Source organism: Sinocyclocheilus grahami, unplaced genomic scaffold, assembly GCF_001515645.1.
Source record: "Sinocyclocheilus grahami isolate Dianchi unplaced genomic scaffold, SAMN03320097.WGS_v1.1 scaffold225.1, whole genome shotgun sequence".
Lineage (NCBI taxonomy): Eukaryota > Metazoa > Chordata > Actinopteri > Cypriniformes > Cyprinidae > Sinocyclocheilus > Sinocyclocheilus grahami.
The window spans coordinates 381948-402298 of record NW_015505404.1 but is presented as its reverse complement, the minus strand read 5'-3'; the positions used below and the strand labels follow the sequence as shown (position 1 = coordinate 402298).

The 20351-nt window shown below is 36.4% G+C and overlaps 1 protein-coding gene across 3 annotated transcripts in view; it reads left to right on the top strand.

Annotated features, from left to right (window-relative positions):
- Window positions 1-20351, top strand: part of ripor1 (RHO family interacting cell polarization regulator 1) — a 74769-nt gene that overhangs the window by 40771 nt on the left and 13647 nt on the right. For 2 of the 3 annotated variants that reach the window (XM_016287777.1, XM_016287775.1), the window contains exons 2-13: window positions 6846-6969; window positions 9247-9399; window positions 9585-9663; window positions 9877-9900; window positions 10050-10103; window positions 13210-13359; window positions 14913-14976; window positions 15126-15169; window positions 16619-16744; window positions 17632-17780; window positions 17880-18009; window positions 19299-19442. In XM_016287777.1, the coding sequence (XP_016143263.1) occupies window positions 6872-6969; window positions 9247-9399; window positions 9585-9663; window positions 9877-9900; window positions 10050-10103; window positions 13210-13359; window positions 14913-14976; window positions 15126-15169; window positions 16619-16744; window positions 17632-17780; window positions 17880-18009; window positions 19299-19442 (1215 nt within the window). In that variant the 5' untranslated portion in view covers window positions 6846-6871. The remainder of the gene's footprint in view (window positions 1-6845; window positions 6970-9246; window positions 9400-9584; window positions 9664-9876; window positions 9901-10049; window positions 10104-13209; window positions 13360-14912; window positions 14977-15125; window positions 15170-16618; window positions 16745-17631; window positions 17781-17879; window positions 18010-19298; window positions 19443-20351) is intronic. The other variant, XM_016287778.1, reaches the window with a different exon arrangement.

The window sequence follows — 20351 nt, the reverse complement described above, 5'->3', positions numbered from 1 at the left end:
TTTTCAGATGTATTTCCAAGAAAAAAACATTGTCTTATATTCGGTCAATACGGTATGTGACGATTCAAATCTGTTGAGATGCTAAACAAATCGCGGTTCATTTAGGTGTAGGAGTTTATATGAATGCATGTCTGAGGGGAACTTACTGTCTGTAGAAAAGTTTAGATGGTATTTTTCCTTTTCATAAAGTTCATGAGTGCAGCGCTGCTTTGTTTACGGCGGAAACCAAAGACATGCTTTAAGCGCCTCCTGCTGGCAGAGAGTGAATCTGCATCTCATTCAGCTCGTCTGCTGTTTCATGCAGATTTTTTTATGTATAGTTTCACAAAACTGAAGTCAAACCATTCTGTTTTTGCTTCATTAGCTAATTTAGATTAAAAACTGATCATGTTGCATGTATGCAGCATCTTTGTCTGGATCATTATTAAAATGCAGTGGTTGCCTCTAATTTTAAATGGAAAGAGCACAGAGAAAGCCTTATTTTGTTTATATGAAAAGATTTATTTTATTTGTGTTACTTATGTATTTGATTTGGGGCTTGTTTTAAAATTGACATAAAAAAATTAGCGTTTACACTATATAAAAAAAAATCCAAAGCGACTTACAAATGAGGACAATAGAAGCAATCAAAACCAACAAAAGAGCAATAATATGCAAGTGCTATATTAGTATATTATTATTATAGTTATATTTCAATTTCACAAAGAAATGTGCAGCATTTTGTCGAAGCAATAATAAAAGGACACGTTTAATTTATAATTTGTCTTAAGTCTAATTTTGTAAAAAAAAAACGTGAATCGAATTGTGAAATCAAAATCATGAATCGAATTGTGAGTTGAGTGAATCGTTACATCCCTAATGATGAAGAAAAAATATATATAAAGTAAAAATGTCTAATATTGTTTATATGTCTATGTAGAAGAAATTGAGAAATGTAGGAAAAGTCTATATATTTGGCAGATGTAAAGCATACGTGTGTATGTTTTTTGTGTAAGTCCATTTTTATTTTATTTTATTATTATTATTATAATAGCTCAGGGATGTTCAAGGAGCAAAATGTTTGTGCACTTTCTAAAGGTTTTAGTTCTGTTTTTGAATAAAGGGTTGGAAATGAATGCTTTTCTTGCTTTTTTGTTTTTTATCCGATTCATCGATTAATCGAAAAAATAATCGACAGATTAATCGATTATTAAAATAATCGTTAGTTGCAGCCCTATAGGGGTTATCGTACCAATAGTTAGCTGCAGATGTTATTTTTCTGTCCTCTCTCCATCAGACGGTGGAATATCGTGCGGGAAATGAAAAAATTCCACTTTCCCTCAGTGTCGAACTGTTTCCCCTCCTCCACGCTTGGAAGCACAGAGGTTTTTTATTTTCCATCAGCATCAACAGACCTCGCCGTGTTTAAACTCTTCACTGATCACAAGACAAACAAAGAATCCTTGAATAATTAAAATCTGAAATGCTTTTGAAATATTTACATCCTTACTTTGCTCAGAAAACCTGTTTGTTATAGTTGGTTTAATTGTGTTAATCATTCACTTCATTAAGCATTTAACATTGTAATTCAGAGAAGACAAATATCTTATTAAAACTATGCTGTTGCATTCAGTTTTATCAAAGAGAAAAACCATTCTCGTAAAAACCTGAATCCAGTCCTTAATGCCTTTTCCAGGTAAGACAATCTGAAGTTTTTCCTCTCAGTGGAGGTTTTAGAACATGTATTGCTCCGTACCCCAGCCATGATGCTCTCTTGCTGGGCACAGTGCAAAGAATTCTCCCTTCAGCAACTCTAGTGGCCTCTGAATGAATTTCACATAGCTGAAATACTTTAGTCAGTCCAGAGAGTCACAGGTGGCCTTTAGGGTCCTCTCAGTAGTGCAGAATTACATATGTAATAATCTAAAGGTCTTCATAAAGTGCCTGGGTTTGTTCCTTGTCCTCCACTCGAGTTTAAAATAAACTCTGGCTTCCTTCCTCAATGCAGTGATGCTTTGCTGTATCCAAGGCACTGCCCATCTTTGTTGACTAAATCTTGAGAGCTGACCATCCAAGTCAAGGTCATTATGGTGACTAAAACGCACTTGTGCTAGGGTCACAGCTTAAATGATCTCATGTGCTCAAATATGCTGGCTCACACTCTCTAATGTGTTATGAAATGAATTTCTCTCTAATGTGACTTCAAGGCCTGTTTTCCCTCTCCTTGCTCTTCTCTGGAAAAATTAAATCTTAATTCAATTTAAAACAAAACTCGCAGTGCTCAACCTGCCCTCACAGAGCCATGGGGAAACTGCTGCGGTTACATAATGATCTGTTGTTTTGTGTTGGATATGTAGTCACATTAAAGTTTTGTTCTGTGTTCATGTAACTTGCTACTACTGACTTTCCGTTAAGCTGATAACTTCAGACTATTGACTCTGATTAACATGACTCGTTTGTTTGCACTAGCAGCCTATCGTTGCTAATCTATGTAGGTGTATCTCTGGTCTAAGTGTCTTTCTGTCTGTGTGCTTTCCCATCATGTTTCTTGTTCAGCTGTGGGCTGAGTGGGTCCATTTGGTTCCTGTCCTGGCTAAAATCCACAGTGATTGGTGTGGTGTTAAGTGTAATCTTGACTGCTCTGTCCTCCCACGTTGTGTCCATGGGGTGTTTCTATGGCGGTGATGTCTGATAGCCCATGACAGGGTCATTGATAAGAGACCTCACTGATAATGTACAAGGAACTCCATGAATGGCTAATCTAGAAACTGTTTATCTGCGCTGAAGAGCATGAATATTTTCTCTTTCTCTTTGTTTTCCAGTGTGATATAGCATGTATAACCATGACCAAATTAAAGTGATGATGCAAATGAGTCCGTGAATCAAAGTTTTGAATCAGTTAAGCAAAACGGATTGAACTGATAAAAAATAAATAAATCAAGTAGCATGCAGTATTTCTAGGCTATGTAGAAATGTTATTATAGAGGGAATGCAAGTGACGTCACCGTCAGCTGGAGTGACTATGGTTCTGTCCACTGAGTGGCAAAAAGACTGAATGGCAACTAGGGCTGCACGATAAATCGAAATGGAATCGAGATCGCGATTCGACAGAAGCTGCGATTGTCATGCGTATCTTTCAGTGAAGCACGGTTCTGTGATCAGCAGTAAATCTCCATCCAAAGGTCAGAGGGCGCTCTCGCGCTGAAACTCCAAATACGCCTCACAGAAGAAACCCAGAAAATGCCTATGGCTGCAGCTGAATAAACAGAAGATTCAACTGCTTTCATTGATTCAGTGTGACTAATAAACACACGACTATGGCAATATATGGTTTATCTGAGTTCTTATTATTATAATTTTCATTAAAATAAAGTATATTTATAATGCAATTCCTTTATCACTGCTTAAATACTATGAAATATGTTGCATGCCTTATTTTGTGTAAGAAGCCACATCATCTCACAGTATTTCAAACACTCGACTGACGTTATGAAGTGAGTTTGGAATAAAAATGTTATTAAATGTGGTATTTTCACATGCTTTCAGATGGAGCAGCATTTACTTCACAGAGCCGTAGTTCACTGAGAAGCTATGCATACAGCTGTCATTATCGTGAACGATTTCTTAATCGTCTGCGATTTTTTTTTTTTTTTTTGCGTAACTTGTCAGTGAACTAAGGCAATGTGTAGTAAATTCTGCTCCATCTGAAAGCACGTGATGATGATTTCCTGCTGATTACAGAACCGGCTTTTTTAACAAAATGCACATGACAATCGCATTCGATTAATCGTGCAGCCCTAATGGCAACATTGGTTTGCAGCATGAATGCTAGGACAGAACACACAAAAAACATCTAAAATGAGAAAGAGCTTTGCAATTGACTGTACAAATAGATTTGACAAGAAATCTAAGGTATATTTTTACAGACTGCCAAAAGCTACAGAAAAGAGAAGCAAATGGATCCCTGCAATTCACAGAAACAAATGGACTCCACTCCAGGCAGTGAAACACGGATTTGCAGTTATCATTTTATGTTAATATGTTGAATTTTGCGGTAAAATCATGCCCTATATATTGTATTGTTATCATATTGACAACTCTTACCATCTTATATTCTGCAAAACTGGATGTTTTTAAATAAACATTGACAAAAACTAGTGGTCGACCAATATGGGTTTTTTGACAGCCGATGCCGAAATCTTAGAAAGCAGGGAGGCCGATATAATTTTTTTTATTTTAATTTGTATTTACAAATGACATTTTAAATCATTTGAAAATGGATTAAAAATAATTGTGTAAAATAAACATACTTATACTTTAGAAGACAACACATTTTTCATAAATAAATATTTAATAAAAATCTAATAAAAAAAAGTAAGTAAACTGTATCCAACAGGGCACTCAGTATTCTGGGAAGTTTGTGTGCATTGGGAATCATATATATATATATATATATATTTCAAATAAAGCCAAGGTAACACTCATTTTACATAAAGCACGCAATGAAAATGACATGAATATGACAGTGGGCAAATGCATAAAGCGCAGCATAATTTGAAATCACTTAAAGTTTGTCGATCGCACGTCTCCAGTGAAGCTGAACTGTCCTCCTGTCAGCATTCAATTCACACGGATCGACCGTCACACAGAGAACACACAATCATGCAGGATACACATGCACACTTCACAAGATCTCACAACTGGATCCGACTAAGTTTGCAAGGTTTGTGAAACTAAATGTTCATTAGTCATTCAAAGATTTGTTTAAATGATATAAATGCGTATTTGCTGAATGCTGACGGCAAATGAGAAAGTATTAAAATGTTTGCCTTTCTATTACTAATAATATTAAAGCAATCGTTATAATACTTTTTTGTATACATGTTAATTCCTTTGTTTAACAGTTCTATCTGATTATTATAGACAGAACTGAATGACGACAGCGAACAAGAGGGAGAATGTGAGTGGTGTGCGCTCTCAGGTGCTGCCGTTCTCAGCGCCGTCAAAATAAAAGTCACGCCTCAAACACATCGGCCAAACAGAAAAACTTATCGGCTAATGCCGATATTTGAAAAATGCCAATCGGCCTTGGCGATATATCGGTCGACCACTAACAAAAACTATATAGGCCTACGTTTTTGGGCTGGACGATATGACGATATATATAACATTGATATAAGTGATCACCCAGATTTAGACCAACCTATTTTGTATTTACAAAATGTGTTCACAGTTAAATTTGCTTTATGTATTTCCCCGGCGTCGCAGTCAGACACATATAAATGTCAGGAAGCATGATTCCTGGCTGCATATCAATATCCATTGACCACTGAATCTTTAAGTTGTAAGGAACACTATATCGAGTCCAACAACCTTTAGTTTAAATATTTAAATCCAGTTATGCAGCAGGCTCTTTTGCCACTCTGTCCGGCTGAAAGGGGCATGTTCCGGCAGGAAAGTGACGTCAATGCATACCCTCTATTTAGTTTTTATATTTCCTGCCCATTTCTGTCTGGATTCATGTTAAGATATGATAACTGATCATCATTAGTCAGGGTGGTCAATTTTAAACTTTAAAGGGATAGTTCACCCAAAATTGGGCATTCTGCCATCATTGACCTCACCCTCATATTGTTCCAACCCTTATGACTTTCTTCTATGGAACTCAGTGCATGGACAAAAGTCATTAAAGCCAATATAAACCAAAAAATTACCCCATATAGTCTCTTTGACACGTATTTCTTGACTTATTGAACAATTCTTTGGTTCCCAATAAGAAAATCGTCTCTGAAAAAACTTTGCTTCTTAGGTGATGTCACCAAGAACTCCTGTTTATCATACTGTCCCATCCCAAACATTATCTAACTATGCTGCATTTCATGATCCAGTCAATTCCTTATGGATAAAATCATGTTTTTCCCCTCTTTCAGTATTATTATTTTTTCACTCATAAATACTTATTTTATCTCATCATGCCATTTCTTGTTGACTTTTAAAAGTGACAGATATGTGAAATGGAACATCTTTTACTTACCCTCGTGTCATTCCAAACCTTTATTTCATTCTTTTTGTCTGTGGAACATAAAATAAGGTATTTTGAAGAATGTTGGTAACCAAAAATATAATGAATGTCAATGGGAACTGTAAATTGGTTTGTTACCAGTGTTTTTCAAAACATCATAGTTCTTTTACACAGAGAAAAGAAAGTCATACAGATTTGGAATGGCAGAGAAGTGAATAAATGATGACACATGAACGACTTTGTGGGTTTAGTTTTTGGAGGACGAACAGATTACCTACATTTGGATTTGCAATAGTAGGGGTGAGTGTTTCACCTGAAACCTCACTTGTTTATAATCACTTGCTTTTCTTCCTTTTAGTTGCAAGACTGATTGTCTTTTCATTGTGTTTTACACATAGTTTGAGATGAACTATGAAAGGTACACAAGAAAAGAGTTACAAAGCTCAGATTAGTCAGGTATTTTCCTTTCAAAGACTCAATGTAACAGCTATTAGGTCTGATATTGTTTCCTGGAAATACAGTTAAAATTAATCAAAAATTATTTTATCTTGAGTGGTCAGAGAGTTTATTCTTAGAGAACCGCAATATCCTCTGTTAAATAAATTAAACAATTCACTGATTCATTCATGGCCCGAGGAGCACTGCACCAAAGTCTTATAATGGGATTTTATTGCCTACATTTTAAATAGTAACATTTAAGATGCAAATGCAAAGACACCAGCTCTAGAATAGACTTTCATTTAGAAATTATCTCCTGTTTTATATTCGGTGACTGATTTACCAGTAGATGTTATGTCTTTGTACCCAACTTTGACCTCATCTAATTATTCCTGTTTCTCTGCAGGGAGTCCCTCCAAAGCTGTGTCCACCATGTCCCTTTCTGTGCGCCCCACGCGGAGGGTCGTCGCCAGATCCATCACTAGGAGCCAGTCCTTCGCCGGAGTCAACTCCTACGATAAATCTTACAGGTCAGTGTTAACATATACATCCACAAACAATCAACATGCATTAGGAATGGGTGATATATCAAATACTCATGATATATTGATGATTTTAATGTCTATTACCCTAGCCTAAAACACAAAAGGTTAACTTGGAGCAAGTGCTCACAATATATAGCATTAGCCTTTTCAGTTATGACCATTAAACATCTTTAAAGGGAAGTCACATCTGACAGGACGTCCTGTGGAACCAGCATACATTTCCTAATAGCTGCAGGCAGCAGGAATGCATGGACATTTATCATTGTCTATAGTGGCCGACCGATATATAGCCAAGGCCGATATATTGGCCGATATTTGACATTTTTAAAATATCGGCATCGGCCGATAAGTTTTCCTGTTTGGCCGATGCATTCGAGGCGGGACTTTTATTTTGATTGCGTGTTCTCTGCGTGACGGTCCGTGCATATTGAATGCGGACAGGAGGAGAGTTTAGCTTCACTGGAGATGCGCGATCGACAAACTTTAAATTCGTGATTTCAAATTATGCTGTGCTTTATGCATTTGCCCACTGCCATATTCATGTAATTTCCACTGTGTGCTGTATATAAAATGAGTGTTACCTTGGCTTTATTTGAAAAAATATGATTCCCAAATCCCAATGCACACAAACTTCCCAGAATACTGAGTGCCCTGTTGGTTACAGTGTTTACTTCCTTTTTTTTAATTATATTTTTTATTAAATATTTATTTATTTGTGAAAAATACTTTGTCATCTAAAGTATAAGTATGTTTATTTAACACATTTACTTTTTAATCCATTTTCAAATGATTTCAAATTTCTTAAACATTAATTAAAATAAATAAAATTATATCGGCTTTATATCGGCCATCGGCCACCCTGCTTTCCAAGATATCGGCATCGGCTGTCAAAAAAACAATATCGGTCGATGACTAATTGTCTACAAAAAGGCTTTGCTCAAACAAAACGGGACAGATTTTCATGAAAATCTGTGTTGATTTTTTAGCCAGTAGATTTTGTACACTCCGCACAGACTTGGTTGAATAATTTTCTCTTTTTTTATCTGTTGAGTAAATAAGTGTTGTTTTTGTACAAGTGTATGTGTGCTGTGTTTTAAAGGTAAGTATTTGGCATCGTGTTAATTTTTTAGAGGGGCAGAGTGGCTCTTGAGCACTGACTCTTGTGGTTGATGTAGTTTGATTCAAAAGCATGTAGAGCTCTCTTCAAACCCCTGCTGTTGAAATAGAGCAGAGACAGAAAAAGCATGAAACATTAAAGAAGGCCACTATCAGGACAACAGGGAGGAACACCGAACAAGAGATTCTGAGAGAATGAACGGGAGGATGAAAGATAGACACGAATATGGGTTAAAAATATACAATAAAGAATAACATTGGTTAAATAACTGATTTCCCTATCATTCCCTCTCTTTCTGTGTTCCTTTTGTTACTGTGACTTGCTTTACTGTTATATTTACCTGCAGATCCTGAACCATCCTGTCCTCCAACTATTGTTGCTTTATCCTCATACAGCTTTACAGGAGAAAATTGTGTCAAGATGCATCAGTGTTTCTCTCCATTTTATTGAGCTGTCATCTTGGAAGAGTAATTGCAGCTTGAATCGATCAGCACAAGTGTTGTTCTAAAGTGCTATTGATTTAGATAAGAGATTGTTTCTTTGGCTGACTATAATACTTTTTGCATTCAAACCCCTCGTCTTCCATTGGTCAAAAAAACAGATCCTGTTGTGAACAAAATGTTTACTTATAGTTCAGGGCTCAATCAAAAGGATGATGAGAGCATTTCTGTCCGGTTAATGGGAATGTCACCTCCCTTACAGGTCTTTTTCTGTGTTGTCACTAAATCTTTTGCCAAACTTTATGCCATACAGACTCAAATGTTTGGTTTCCTGGGATGGTTTCAGCATTATAGTTGTGAATTCTGCTGATTTAAATATGAGAAAGTAAGGTAACATAAGGTGAAATAAGAATAGCTTTTAAATGTATTCTTAATTTATTGTTTTATATTAAAATATTTTAATATATTTTTGGAGATTTAAAAAAAATGTAATATATATATATAATTTTAATTATATTTTTTATTTTTTGGGGGTTGGGATTAAAAGTTGGCCTAACTAGGTTTGCGTTAAAAATGATTATTATTATTATTTTTTAAACATACTGTTGTAGTTAACGCATTAAATTAGGGTTTGAGAAAGTGTTTAAATGACCTCAAAAATTATAAATGTGTACTTAAGCTTTATGTACCTCTTATGTGTCCTAGGAACCTTTCTGTTTTCAGCACCCCAGCGTGTGTAAGGAAGACTCCCTCCAGAGTAAGCAGGATGTTCACGCTGTCCACTAAATCTCCTCCCCCAAAGGTGCCCCAGCCTGAGAGGCTGGACGAGGTGTACGAGGCCCTGAAGAGAGGACTGCAGTATGTACACAAATACGTGCGCTGTGCTTTTGCTTATTAGCCATTACAGCTCATTTAGATGCGTAATACACTGTGTTATCAGTTGCTCACACAGAGAGCTATTATAAAACATGATTATGCTTGCACAATACATTAGTCATTGACAGTGGCACAGACACTGTTAGCTGATGTACATACTTCTACAGATCCTACCTGCAAGTCCATCAGATGGAGCTGGACAGTCTGAACAGACAAATGAAGGAGTCTAAGAGAAACTCTCGCTTGGTAAGTCTATACAAAACACACACACACACACACACAAAATATAAACATATATATATATATTTATTTATTTATTTTTTCTTTCTCCAAACGTAAAGACATTTTGGCAGTTTCAACAGTTTTCAAACAGCACTAAGCCATTCAAATCTGAGCTTTTTTTCTGTCTTTTTTTGATGTTAATGTTTGATTTGTAATATCTCTATTGCTCTTTTGTAGGGTTTTTTGTATGAACTTGACAAGGTGAGCGCTGCTTTATTTTCATCTGGTTTTGGTTTAGAGACTACAATCAAAAAAGCCTGGCACCATCAACTCTTATTTCATATTATTTCATTGTTGATGCCTCTTGATAATATTTGAAACATTATACATGTTGTTCTCTGTTCTCTCAGCAAGTGAAAGTAATTGAGAGATTTATGAGGCGGCTGGAGTTTCATCTCAGTAAGGTAAGCTTGTCGTTTAACTGAAATGCAAAGTATTTTGTAAAGCATAGCTATGCAAATATTTTGAATGCACAAGTGGTATAAAACCACCCCAAAATGTACTATTCATTAAATTTGTAAAAGTAGGATATGTTTGGAAAACAATTATTACAATGTACTCATGTTTTCAAGGTGTAAGTTTTTTTTTTTTTACTTGATTAATATACCATCTGATTTAAAAAAAGATTTAAAAAAAAGTCTTGAAATTAAATATTTCTTGAGCAGTCACCAGGATGTGCCACTCATGTCAAACAGAGTTGCATGTGTTTTGTAGCTCAGCAGGTCTGTTCTTGTTCAGATGTCTCTGTGTTAGTGACTGCTAGCTCTTGCATGGCCCACTGGCCCCAATAACAGCCTCTGTACGGTTGTGCTCATGCATTCATGCACGTACGTGTCTGCGTCTAAACAGTGACTTTTTCCTGATAGATAGTCTCCTACAGGATATACAGCAAAGCGTAATCCACCCCTCACTGAGGACACATTCTCAGACAGATTTTTCCCCCCTGTATACACACATAGATGTTCACACACTGCAGGGGACACGGGTCACAGGCAGAGGACAGCTTTAGGGGCTGCTCGCATTCTTAGCTTGTTTGGGGAGCGGTTAAACCATTCACTAGACCTGTTGGAGTCTGAACTAACAGCCTAAACTAACCCAAGCCAGCTGCACTACAGGAAGAGGCCTTCCTCTCTATCCTCCTCTTCCTCTCTTTCCTTCACAGCCTCATTTCATGTGTGATTATTGTGCGTTTTATGAGCGGAGGGCGATGCAGGGAGTCTCCATGCTTTTGCTGGGTCAGATATTTTGGGCCTCTATTTTAGTGGAGGAGGGGCAAAGTGAGAAAGTACCCCTTAATATTATGTGACTTTGCTAAGCAGTGCTAACGGCAGTCCCATGTCTTTCCAGTATGCTGGAACACGCAAACTGGGACGGATCCTAACCACCTCCAGATGGACACACTGAAAAATGAAGGAAATGAAAATTTTCCTTCTCTCACTTTATGTCTTTCCTTCGTTCCTCTTTCGGTTATTGCAGGAAACCTTTTAAGGGCTGCAGACTCTTTCGCCCCTGTTCTCGCCTTCAGTCTCGAGGATTGTGTGTGTTTGTGTTACTCGACCTGCACATTTATGTGTATGTGTGAACAACCAGTATGAGGCTCCCCCACTGAGTTGGGTAATTCTGCAGGATACTGCTGTTCATGTATTTCATAGACTATTGGGTCAGTTAGATAAAAAAAAAAAGAAAGAAATTAATACTTTTATTCAGCAAGGATTCATTAAATTGATCAAACATGACAGTAAAGACAACTTCTCATTCATCAAGGCATCTTGTACCACAAATGTATCATGATTTCCACAAAAATATTAAGCAGCACAACTGTCTTCAACATTTATAATAAGAAGTGTTTCTTGAACCAGATCAGCCTATTGGGATTATTATTATCGTGTGACACTGAAGACTGAAGTAATGGCTGCTGAAAATTCAGCTTGCCATCACAGAAATAATTTACATTTTAAAATAGAAATTCTGAAATATAGTTTAAATTATATTATTATTTTTTAATTTTTAAAAAAATCAAATTATTAGAGCCTAATTTTACCAACCCAGTCACTATACCTACAAGAAAACCTCTGTATTAAACAATTAAATTAATCAAAAATGCATGATTTACTTTATGAACTATTTTTCCCTTTTGAGTATGTTCTTTTGGCTCAAGCAGTAAAGCATGGTGGCACTCAAAAAAATATATAAAATGTCTTAATTTATAGCCTTAATTTTAATTATAGTGTACATATAAGAGAGTATACATTTTCAGTAATTTTTGTAATCAGTAATCAAAATACTGCTATTTTTTGCAAAGCTTAAACAGTGGTGTTTCTGTGATTATCATCAGTTGGGTATTGCTTTTTATTGTCACAATCTGAATTAACTAGAACACAGTCCATTTCTACTCTGCTTTTCCTTGGGACAAGAGTGGGCTATCCTTCTCACATTCCTGGGGGGTCATAAAACCAGTGATATCATGATTAGTTGTCACGGTGACCAGAGGGCCTGGTGTTCAGCAGATATCCTGGCATCCAGTTTATTGAGTGAGGGGACTGTGACGATTTGTTAACCTAATGAATAATTGATTTGTTAAATCAAATTAAAATTAGTGTGTCAGATTGGTCGAGACGCTACACACCTTACACACCTCCCTTGCCCTGCTGAACATTCTTCCAGTGAAGTGAATGGAGCTTTCATACTGTTTGTATTTTTTCTCATTCATTCATACTCATTTACGTTGGACAGCTCATTGTTTTCTAATCTCTGAATTGCAGGACTCGTGCTGTGAATAATTACAGAATTAATTTGTGAAGATAACGTCTCTTACTCTGAACGTCTGCCTAAATTTTAGTTGACATTTAACAGTTTCCTGCCTCCATTACTGACTTCCACATTTGCAGATCTGCTCAAGGTGTTGCGGATAGATCAATAAAATCTAAATTACTTGTATTGAAGACAATGAGGCCCAGCAGGAAGTACTTGAGCAAGAAAAGATTTAACAACAAGATGTTGTGGTTTGTGCATGTGTGTGCATATGCAGTTAATCAGTCAGTGTCACCATCTGGATGTAGACTAAACTGTGGCTACCTCATTAAGTGAAAATTCAGCTTAAGTAGCAGCTTGCTTTGGAACATGGTAGTTAGTTTGTAGCTGCTCTAAGATGGTCATTATTTCATTGGCCAATCACCATGTTACAAAATCCAGATTGACAATTTTAAACTGGTATGACCTGCTAGTTTGTTGCTGGTTGAAGGGGCAAAAAATTCTTATTCCAAAAATCTAAACATCCTTAAAAGCAAAATACATTTTGATAAGCGAAAATGTAAGATAATAAGAATGGATTTCCATGTAATGACCAGCTAGAAACCAGCTACCATGTTTCAAAACACTGCTCAAGATGGGCTGTTCAGCAGGAAATGTTATTGAAGACATTTGTTATGAACACACATCAATATATTATACATAATTAATATATTTTCATTGATTGTAATAAACACTGGGGTGTTACGCGTGTGTCTGCAGATTGACGAACTCTATGAGGCTTACTGTATGCAGCGCAGACTGCGAGATGGAGCCGATAAGATGGTGAAGGCTTACACAGCCTCTCCAGGCAGCAGGGAGGCCAGAGAGAGTCTGTCTGAAGCTAACAAGAGCTTCAAAGAGTACACGGAGGTAAGAGTGTTTGGTTAGATGAAAGTATGGGTGGAAGAGGAAGTAGAATTATGGACTTTGTCAATAGATGAGACAAAAGACAAGAACAAAGACAAGATTTCAGTAAACAGTGTACATAGGATTTAAAAGGGTTCAAAACCCTTTGTGAATCCACTTTAGAACTAAAATTATTTCAGCTTATTTTTAGTAACGTGAATCCTCTTTAGAACTAAAATTCACATCAGTTTAGTGTTACTGAGATGAATCCACTTTATAACTAGGATTTTCTTCAGTTTAGAGTTTGTGAACAGAATCCACTTCAAAACTGAAATTCAGTTCAGCTAAGTGTTAATAAACTGAATCCACTTCAGAACTGAAATTCACTTCAGCTTAGTGTTTGTGAACTGAATCCACTTCAGAATTGAAGTTCACTTCAGCTTAGCATTAGTAAAGTGAATCTAATTCAGAACTGAAATTCACTTCAGCTTAGTGTTAGTAAAATGAATCCAATTAAACACTGAAATTCACTTCAGCTTAGCATTAGTAAAGTGAATCCAATTCAGAACTGAAATTCACTTTAGCTTAGTGTTTGTGAACTGAATCCACTTTAGAATTGAAGTTCACTTAAGCTTAGTGTTAGTAAAGTCAATCCAATTAAGAACTGAAATTTACTTCAGCTTAGTGTTTGTGAACTGAATCCACTTCAGAACTGAAATTTACTTCAGCTTAGTAAACAATGTCATTAAGCTGTCATTAATGTGTCATTAAGCTGAATTTCAGAACTGAAATTCACTTTAGCTTAGTGTTTGTGAAATGAATCCAGTTCAGAACTAAAATTCGCTTCAGCTTAGCGTTATCAATCTAAATTCACTTCTGAACTGAAATTTACTTTACATTTACATTGTTAGTAACCAATTCAGAATTGAAATCCACTTCAGTTTGGTGAAAGTAAATTGCATCCACTTAACTTTAGTTCACTTTGTTTTTTGTGAGCCATGAGGGACTGAAGTTGTAGGTAAATTATAAAATAATTTATTTACAGTGGTAGGATAAACATCAAGAGATTAATATAGAAATAATTGTGCAATACATGGTTCCAGTAAAATTACCACCCTGAAAAATGTGATTAGTTTTATGACGTTATCGGGAAGTTGAGACTTACACTTTACTGATTATGGCTTAGGCCACTGTTTTTTTGCATCCATAGAGATGGATACAGGGCCAAACTAGACTCATTCGAGATGCTCATGGAAATAATGCAGGGAGGCAATCTGATTAAGAGAGACAGCCTTTCCCAGTCAAGTGCTTTTCATTACCCTAATGGTTGCTGCAAGACGCATTCAACTGTAGGATTCCTCATTATTCTCCTCCCTCTCCATTGTGCTGAATACTTTACAGTTTATATTATGTACTGCCTACTATTTTTTTTTTTTATTAAGTGAAGAGTAGGCATTCAAACTGTAGTGTGCTGCGTCATTGTTTCTACACATTGTATGTTTATTTCTCTTGTGCCTGCCACCTTACTCTCTTTTCCTCTGTGTATTTACCCACTGTCTCTGTCTCTGTCCCTGCAGAATATGTGCATGCTAGAGAGTGAGCTGGAGAACCAGCTGGGGGAGTTCCATGTCAAAATGAAGGGTAAGGCAGTCTCTGTATACCAGGGTCCATTCTACGGTGATTTTAATTTGTAATTTCCTACAGTTTCATATCACATTTCTGGTTTAATGTCTGTTTCATGATCTTAACAGTGTGCTGTACTTAAATAATGATGCATGCCTTTGTTTCAGGCTTGGCGGGTTTTGCAAGACTTTGTGCTGGAGATCAATATGAGGTGAGCTGCTGTTATAATTTACTTTCTCATTTATACTCGGCATGAAATCATATTGTGAACAATTCATGAGTGCGCGTAGTTTCATAATCTTTCATCAAAATGCCATTTAATGTAATAAAGATACAACTAGCCTAATTCCTGAGTCAAAATATCAATTAACTGCAAACTTGCATTCAGGTCTGACTCGATTCTTGAATGGAATTCCAGCTTTTCGTACGCTTTGGACTGTTGTCAGTGGCAGATATGACAGATAGCGGTGATTGAAGATCTGGCTGGTTTGAACCCAAAGCATCCGCTAAATGACTGCTTACGAGAGAGACAGACACAGACAGATCTCGGCATCTGCTCTGCGCAGGGAAGAACAGATTTGGGGAGGCGGAGGATAATTAAAGAGGGGTGAATGTTAATGTGTCGGCCCCACCTCCACCTGTTTAACATGCAAGTGACTGACAGGCCAATCAATGCAGTGAGTCAGCACAGTCTGCTCAGCAAGAGCCCTCTGAGATGTGACAGGAGGGAGGTGGTGTGAAAAAGAACAAGAAATTGACTGGAGAAGATCTAGAAATGGATAAAAGAGTGGGTGGCAGAGACTTGTTTTTTATTCGGCCCATCTGTTATTCTCACTCTGACAAAAAAAACAGACAAAATCCAAGATTTTCTTTCTCCTCTCCACTTGAATGAATAAATAATCAGTTTAAAGTTATTAAAAAGTTTGTAATTCTGTTAGATGTTTTTTTTTTAATACAAGAAAACGTAATATTTTGCCTTTGGCAATGAATTTGTCTGTTTAAAGAATACAGTGGGTACGGAAAGTATTCAGACCCCCCTCATTTTTTTTCCTCATTAATGTACACACAGCACACCATATTGACAGAAAAACACAGAATTGTTGACATTTTTGCAGATTTATTAAAAAAGAAAAACTGAAACATCACATGGTCCTAAGTATTCAGACCCTTTGCTCAGTATTTAGTAGAAGCACCCTTTTGATCTAATACAGCCATGAGTCTTATTGGGAAAGATGCAACAAGTTTTTCACACCTGGATTTGGGGATCCTCTGCCATTCCTCCTTGCAGATCCTCTCCAGTCATATATAAAATATTGAAGACTTCAAGTAAAATATTTTTACAACAGGATATAAATGATAAATTATTCAAATAATTTCTTAATCAGTATATTTAAGTTACAATATAACAATTTTAATAATAATAATAATAATAGTTTGTTAATTTTGTTAATCAGTCTAAATGAAGGTGTGATTTAAATACCGCCACAGATCAAATTTCTTAATCAGTATTTTTGTCTTGTTTTCCAGTAGAAATAACCTATAAATTAAAATAGAATAATACTTTAAAATTATTATTATTATTGTTATTATTATACTGATTAAGATATCATTTTAACAATTTGTTAATGGATTTTTCTGTTTCTTTTAAATACCTCCACAGATCTTTATGAAGTACGGTCGCCAGCGGTGGAAACTGCGGGGTCGGATTGAAATCAATGGCAAGCAAGTGTGGGATAGTGAGGAGATGGTCTTCCTCCCCCTTATCACAGAGTTCCTGTCTATAAAGGTAGTTTTTATATGAAAATACAGTTACATTCATTTTTATATTGTCATAAGTTTTTTCTCCCTTCCTCTTTCTCTCACACATACTATTAGTCTCTGTCTGTCCTTCCTGTCACACTCACATGTGCACCACAGTCACATCAATCTGTGAGACATTAATGCACATAACAGCACGGCAGCTGGACTTTGACTTGTTTTTCTCTGCCAATGGCTCCATGACACGTAACTGCATGTGAAAGGAAGGGAACATCACTCCAGGACAGAGAGAGAAAAGCAGGGTGATAGAGACAGGAGGCCTGCATGGGATAGAGTGAAGGGAAGTTTACAGAAGACAGCGATATTAAAACAGAGAGACTCTAGGGGAGGAATGAAGAGAATGCAGCTGATGTTTGTCAAAATGTTTTCGACTGGCCTGAGATATGTCAAATGTACTGTTGGGTCTGATTCAAAGTGCAGTGTGACTCCATAATTTGAAACCTTACGCCCGACTGGAACATCCCAACATCCTAACTACAAAATTTACTATGCCCCTAGTGTTATTGTGCATTATTATTCTAAAGAATACAATTATTTTTGTTAGAAAATAAAATAATTAATTATGTAATAATAATTAGTTTTACATTTCAAATAAAAACAGTATCATAGATTGAAATGTTCTTCAAGAATTCTTCAAAGATTGGTCAAATCTCAAAGTGATATCCTACAAATTTCCCAATAAATATTATGTCATTTTAAAATGATAATATGGAATTTAAAGGTGTTTAAGTGGATCTTAAAATGCCCTTCTCACAAGTGATTACTAATATTGAAAGGAACTCGTGACATTGTGCTGGTCATGAAACTGATGATGACATTTCCTCCTAAATAAACATCTCCTTTGTGGTTGTCAAGGTGACGGAGCTGAAGAGTCTGGCCAATCATGTGGTGGTGGGAAGTGTCTCGTGTGAGACGAAGGACCTGTTTGCTGCCCTGCCTCAAACAGTAGCTGTGGATATCAATGACTTGGGCACCATTAAGCTCAGTCTAGAGGTCACCTGGAAGTAAGTACAACTTTAAGGGATCACATCAAATGTCACCCATTGCCATTTTTTATTTATTTGAAATGCCCTGTTAAAATAAAACTCTCTTTTCTTCTGTAGTCCATTCGATAAAGATGACCAGTCGTCCTCAGCTAGCACCGTGAACAAACCTCCTACTGTCAACAAACGTTTCTCTACCTACAACCAGAGTCCTCCAGATACACCCTCTCTACGAGAGCAGGCCTTCTATGTGAGTCTGTCCATTCAGAGCGTGTTCTAATTTGACTGACCAATCTTTTACAATTTAAATCTATTGTCCCTTGAATATATAGTGTTCCAAAAGGATCCAAAAGTCTAAAACTTAAAGGGATAGTTAACCCAAAAATTAAAATTCTGTCATTAATTACTCACCTTCATGTCATTCCAAACCCGTAAGACCTTTGTTCATCTTCAGAACACAGAATAAAGTTGTTATTTTTGTCGTCTTTGTGCACAAATCTTAATTTGTGTTCTGAAGATGAACGAAGGTCTTTCAGGTTTGGAATGACATGAGGGTGAGTAATTAATGACTGAATTTTCATTTATGGGTGACCTAGCCCTTTAACAGTCCAAATTTTGATACAATTATTTTCAATTATATACAAATTTTTTGATAGTTATTTTTACAAACCTGAATTTAAATTGATTTTGAAGCTTGTATATTTAAATTTTTATAACAAATATTTAATTTTAAATAACTAAAAATATTGAATAGTATAATACTATAATATTTATAGTAATTTGCACATTTTGATTACTATTATTTATAATAGTAAAAGTGAAAACGTGAGGATTTGAAGTATTTTCACGTACTGCATGAGCTCGAGCTGCATGAGCTTCACAAGTTTTTGTCAGACCTGATGATGATTTGCTCCACCATGATCTGACAATGATCCAAAAAGCATATTGTGCTTCAGTGGAACATCCATCCATCTGTACAAAGGAATCACATGATCAGTGCCACAATATTGCCACAGTGTATTTTTTTACCTAGTGACCTAGAAATGGTACAGAATCTTTGTTTTTATATTTTTCTAACCAATTATATTTAACCCTTTCAAGGTTTATTTTGAATCCCAGACATTTATTATGTCTTTAGACTATATCTGCTTTCATAACTCATGTGCTTTGCTTTTGAAATATTCAGTGGTGATACATTTAATATGAATTGATTCAAACCAGACATTTCTGCTAAGTGCATAGCACCATAATGTCGATATACCACAGATCACTCTCCTCTGTCCTAATGGAGATCTCACAGTTCTCCAGACCCTCTTAAGATTTCAATTAGCACAATAGGCTCCACATAGATTTAATAGTAGTCATTTCTCAGAAGCATCTTGATCTCACAAGGTCATGTTAACTTATGGCTTCAGCTCAGATGAGTTAGATGAAATGGAAGAAGTCTGAAAAGCTCATAACTTGCTAGGTCAGATTACCATAGACCATGTAGCGTTAGCTCGCTCAGAACTCTCATGCTCTCCCGCTGACTGCGTGCAGACAGCTCCACGGAGCATGATGTCCAAACAGCGCTGGTCCTTACTGGATGTGTTCAGAGACACACTGACAGAGAAACTGACTCAGAGCTGCTCATGCAGCGATGTCACCTCGGTTCGCCTGGGTTCGTCTCTGCTTTCCAGCCATGTAAGTGCAGTCGGCCCGTAGAGCTAGTTGTGTAGCTTTAGTTAGTTGTCGTAGTTGGCTGAAAAGGTGTGACAAAAACAAGTTTGTATGGTCCTTCTGGTAATGAGTAGTGTCTGCCGACTATCTAGGAAATTATAGTTGTTGTTATAGTGATGATTTCCTCTGTGTCCTGTCGTTACTGTCAGTTGTCTTTAATTAAATGGAGCAAATAGGATTCTTGTGCATGTTATTCTTTGTCTGTCCGACTGCGAGTGACAATAGTAGCATCTACAGCCGTCAATAGTGCATTCATTGATGCTGTTATTGTTTTGAAGGGTGGTCACATTAGCCAAGCGAGGGAAGTTAATTAGAGGGAGCAGGGAGTGTGTTAGTTCACTGGGCCTGACGCCAGTCTGCTCTCCACTATAATGAAGCTCCGTGTCCAAAGATACACACTAATACTGAGTGACAGTGAACACACTTCTATCATCCTACTGTACTCTCCTCTCCCTCCTAAAACTAGCCTGCTGTCTGCTCACAGTCCTCAGATATTATTTTAGCATATACTGTATCTCTCACTGTGGACTTTATGGTAGAGTATGAAATGATTGCCTTTCACATGACTCCATCAGGGCTTCAACGCAAGCATCATGAAGGATATATAAGGCAAGTTAGTTCACTCTGCAGTCTTTGTATCTTCAAGTCAAGTATTTGAATAAGGGAAGACAGAAATCTTTATTCATAGTATATATATTCAAACACACATACACAGTATATATGTATATATATGTATAAATGTGTGTATATATATGTCTGTGTGTGTGTGTGTGTGTGTGTGTGTGTGTGTGTGTGTGTGTGTGTATATATATATATATATATATATATATATATATATATATATATATATATATATATATATATATATATAAA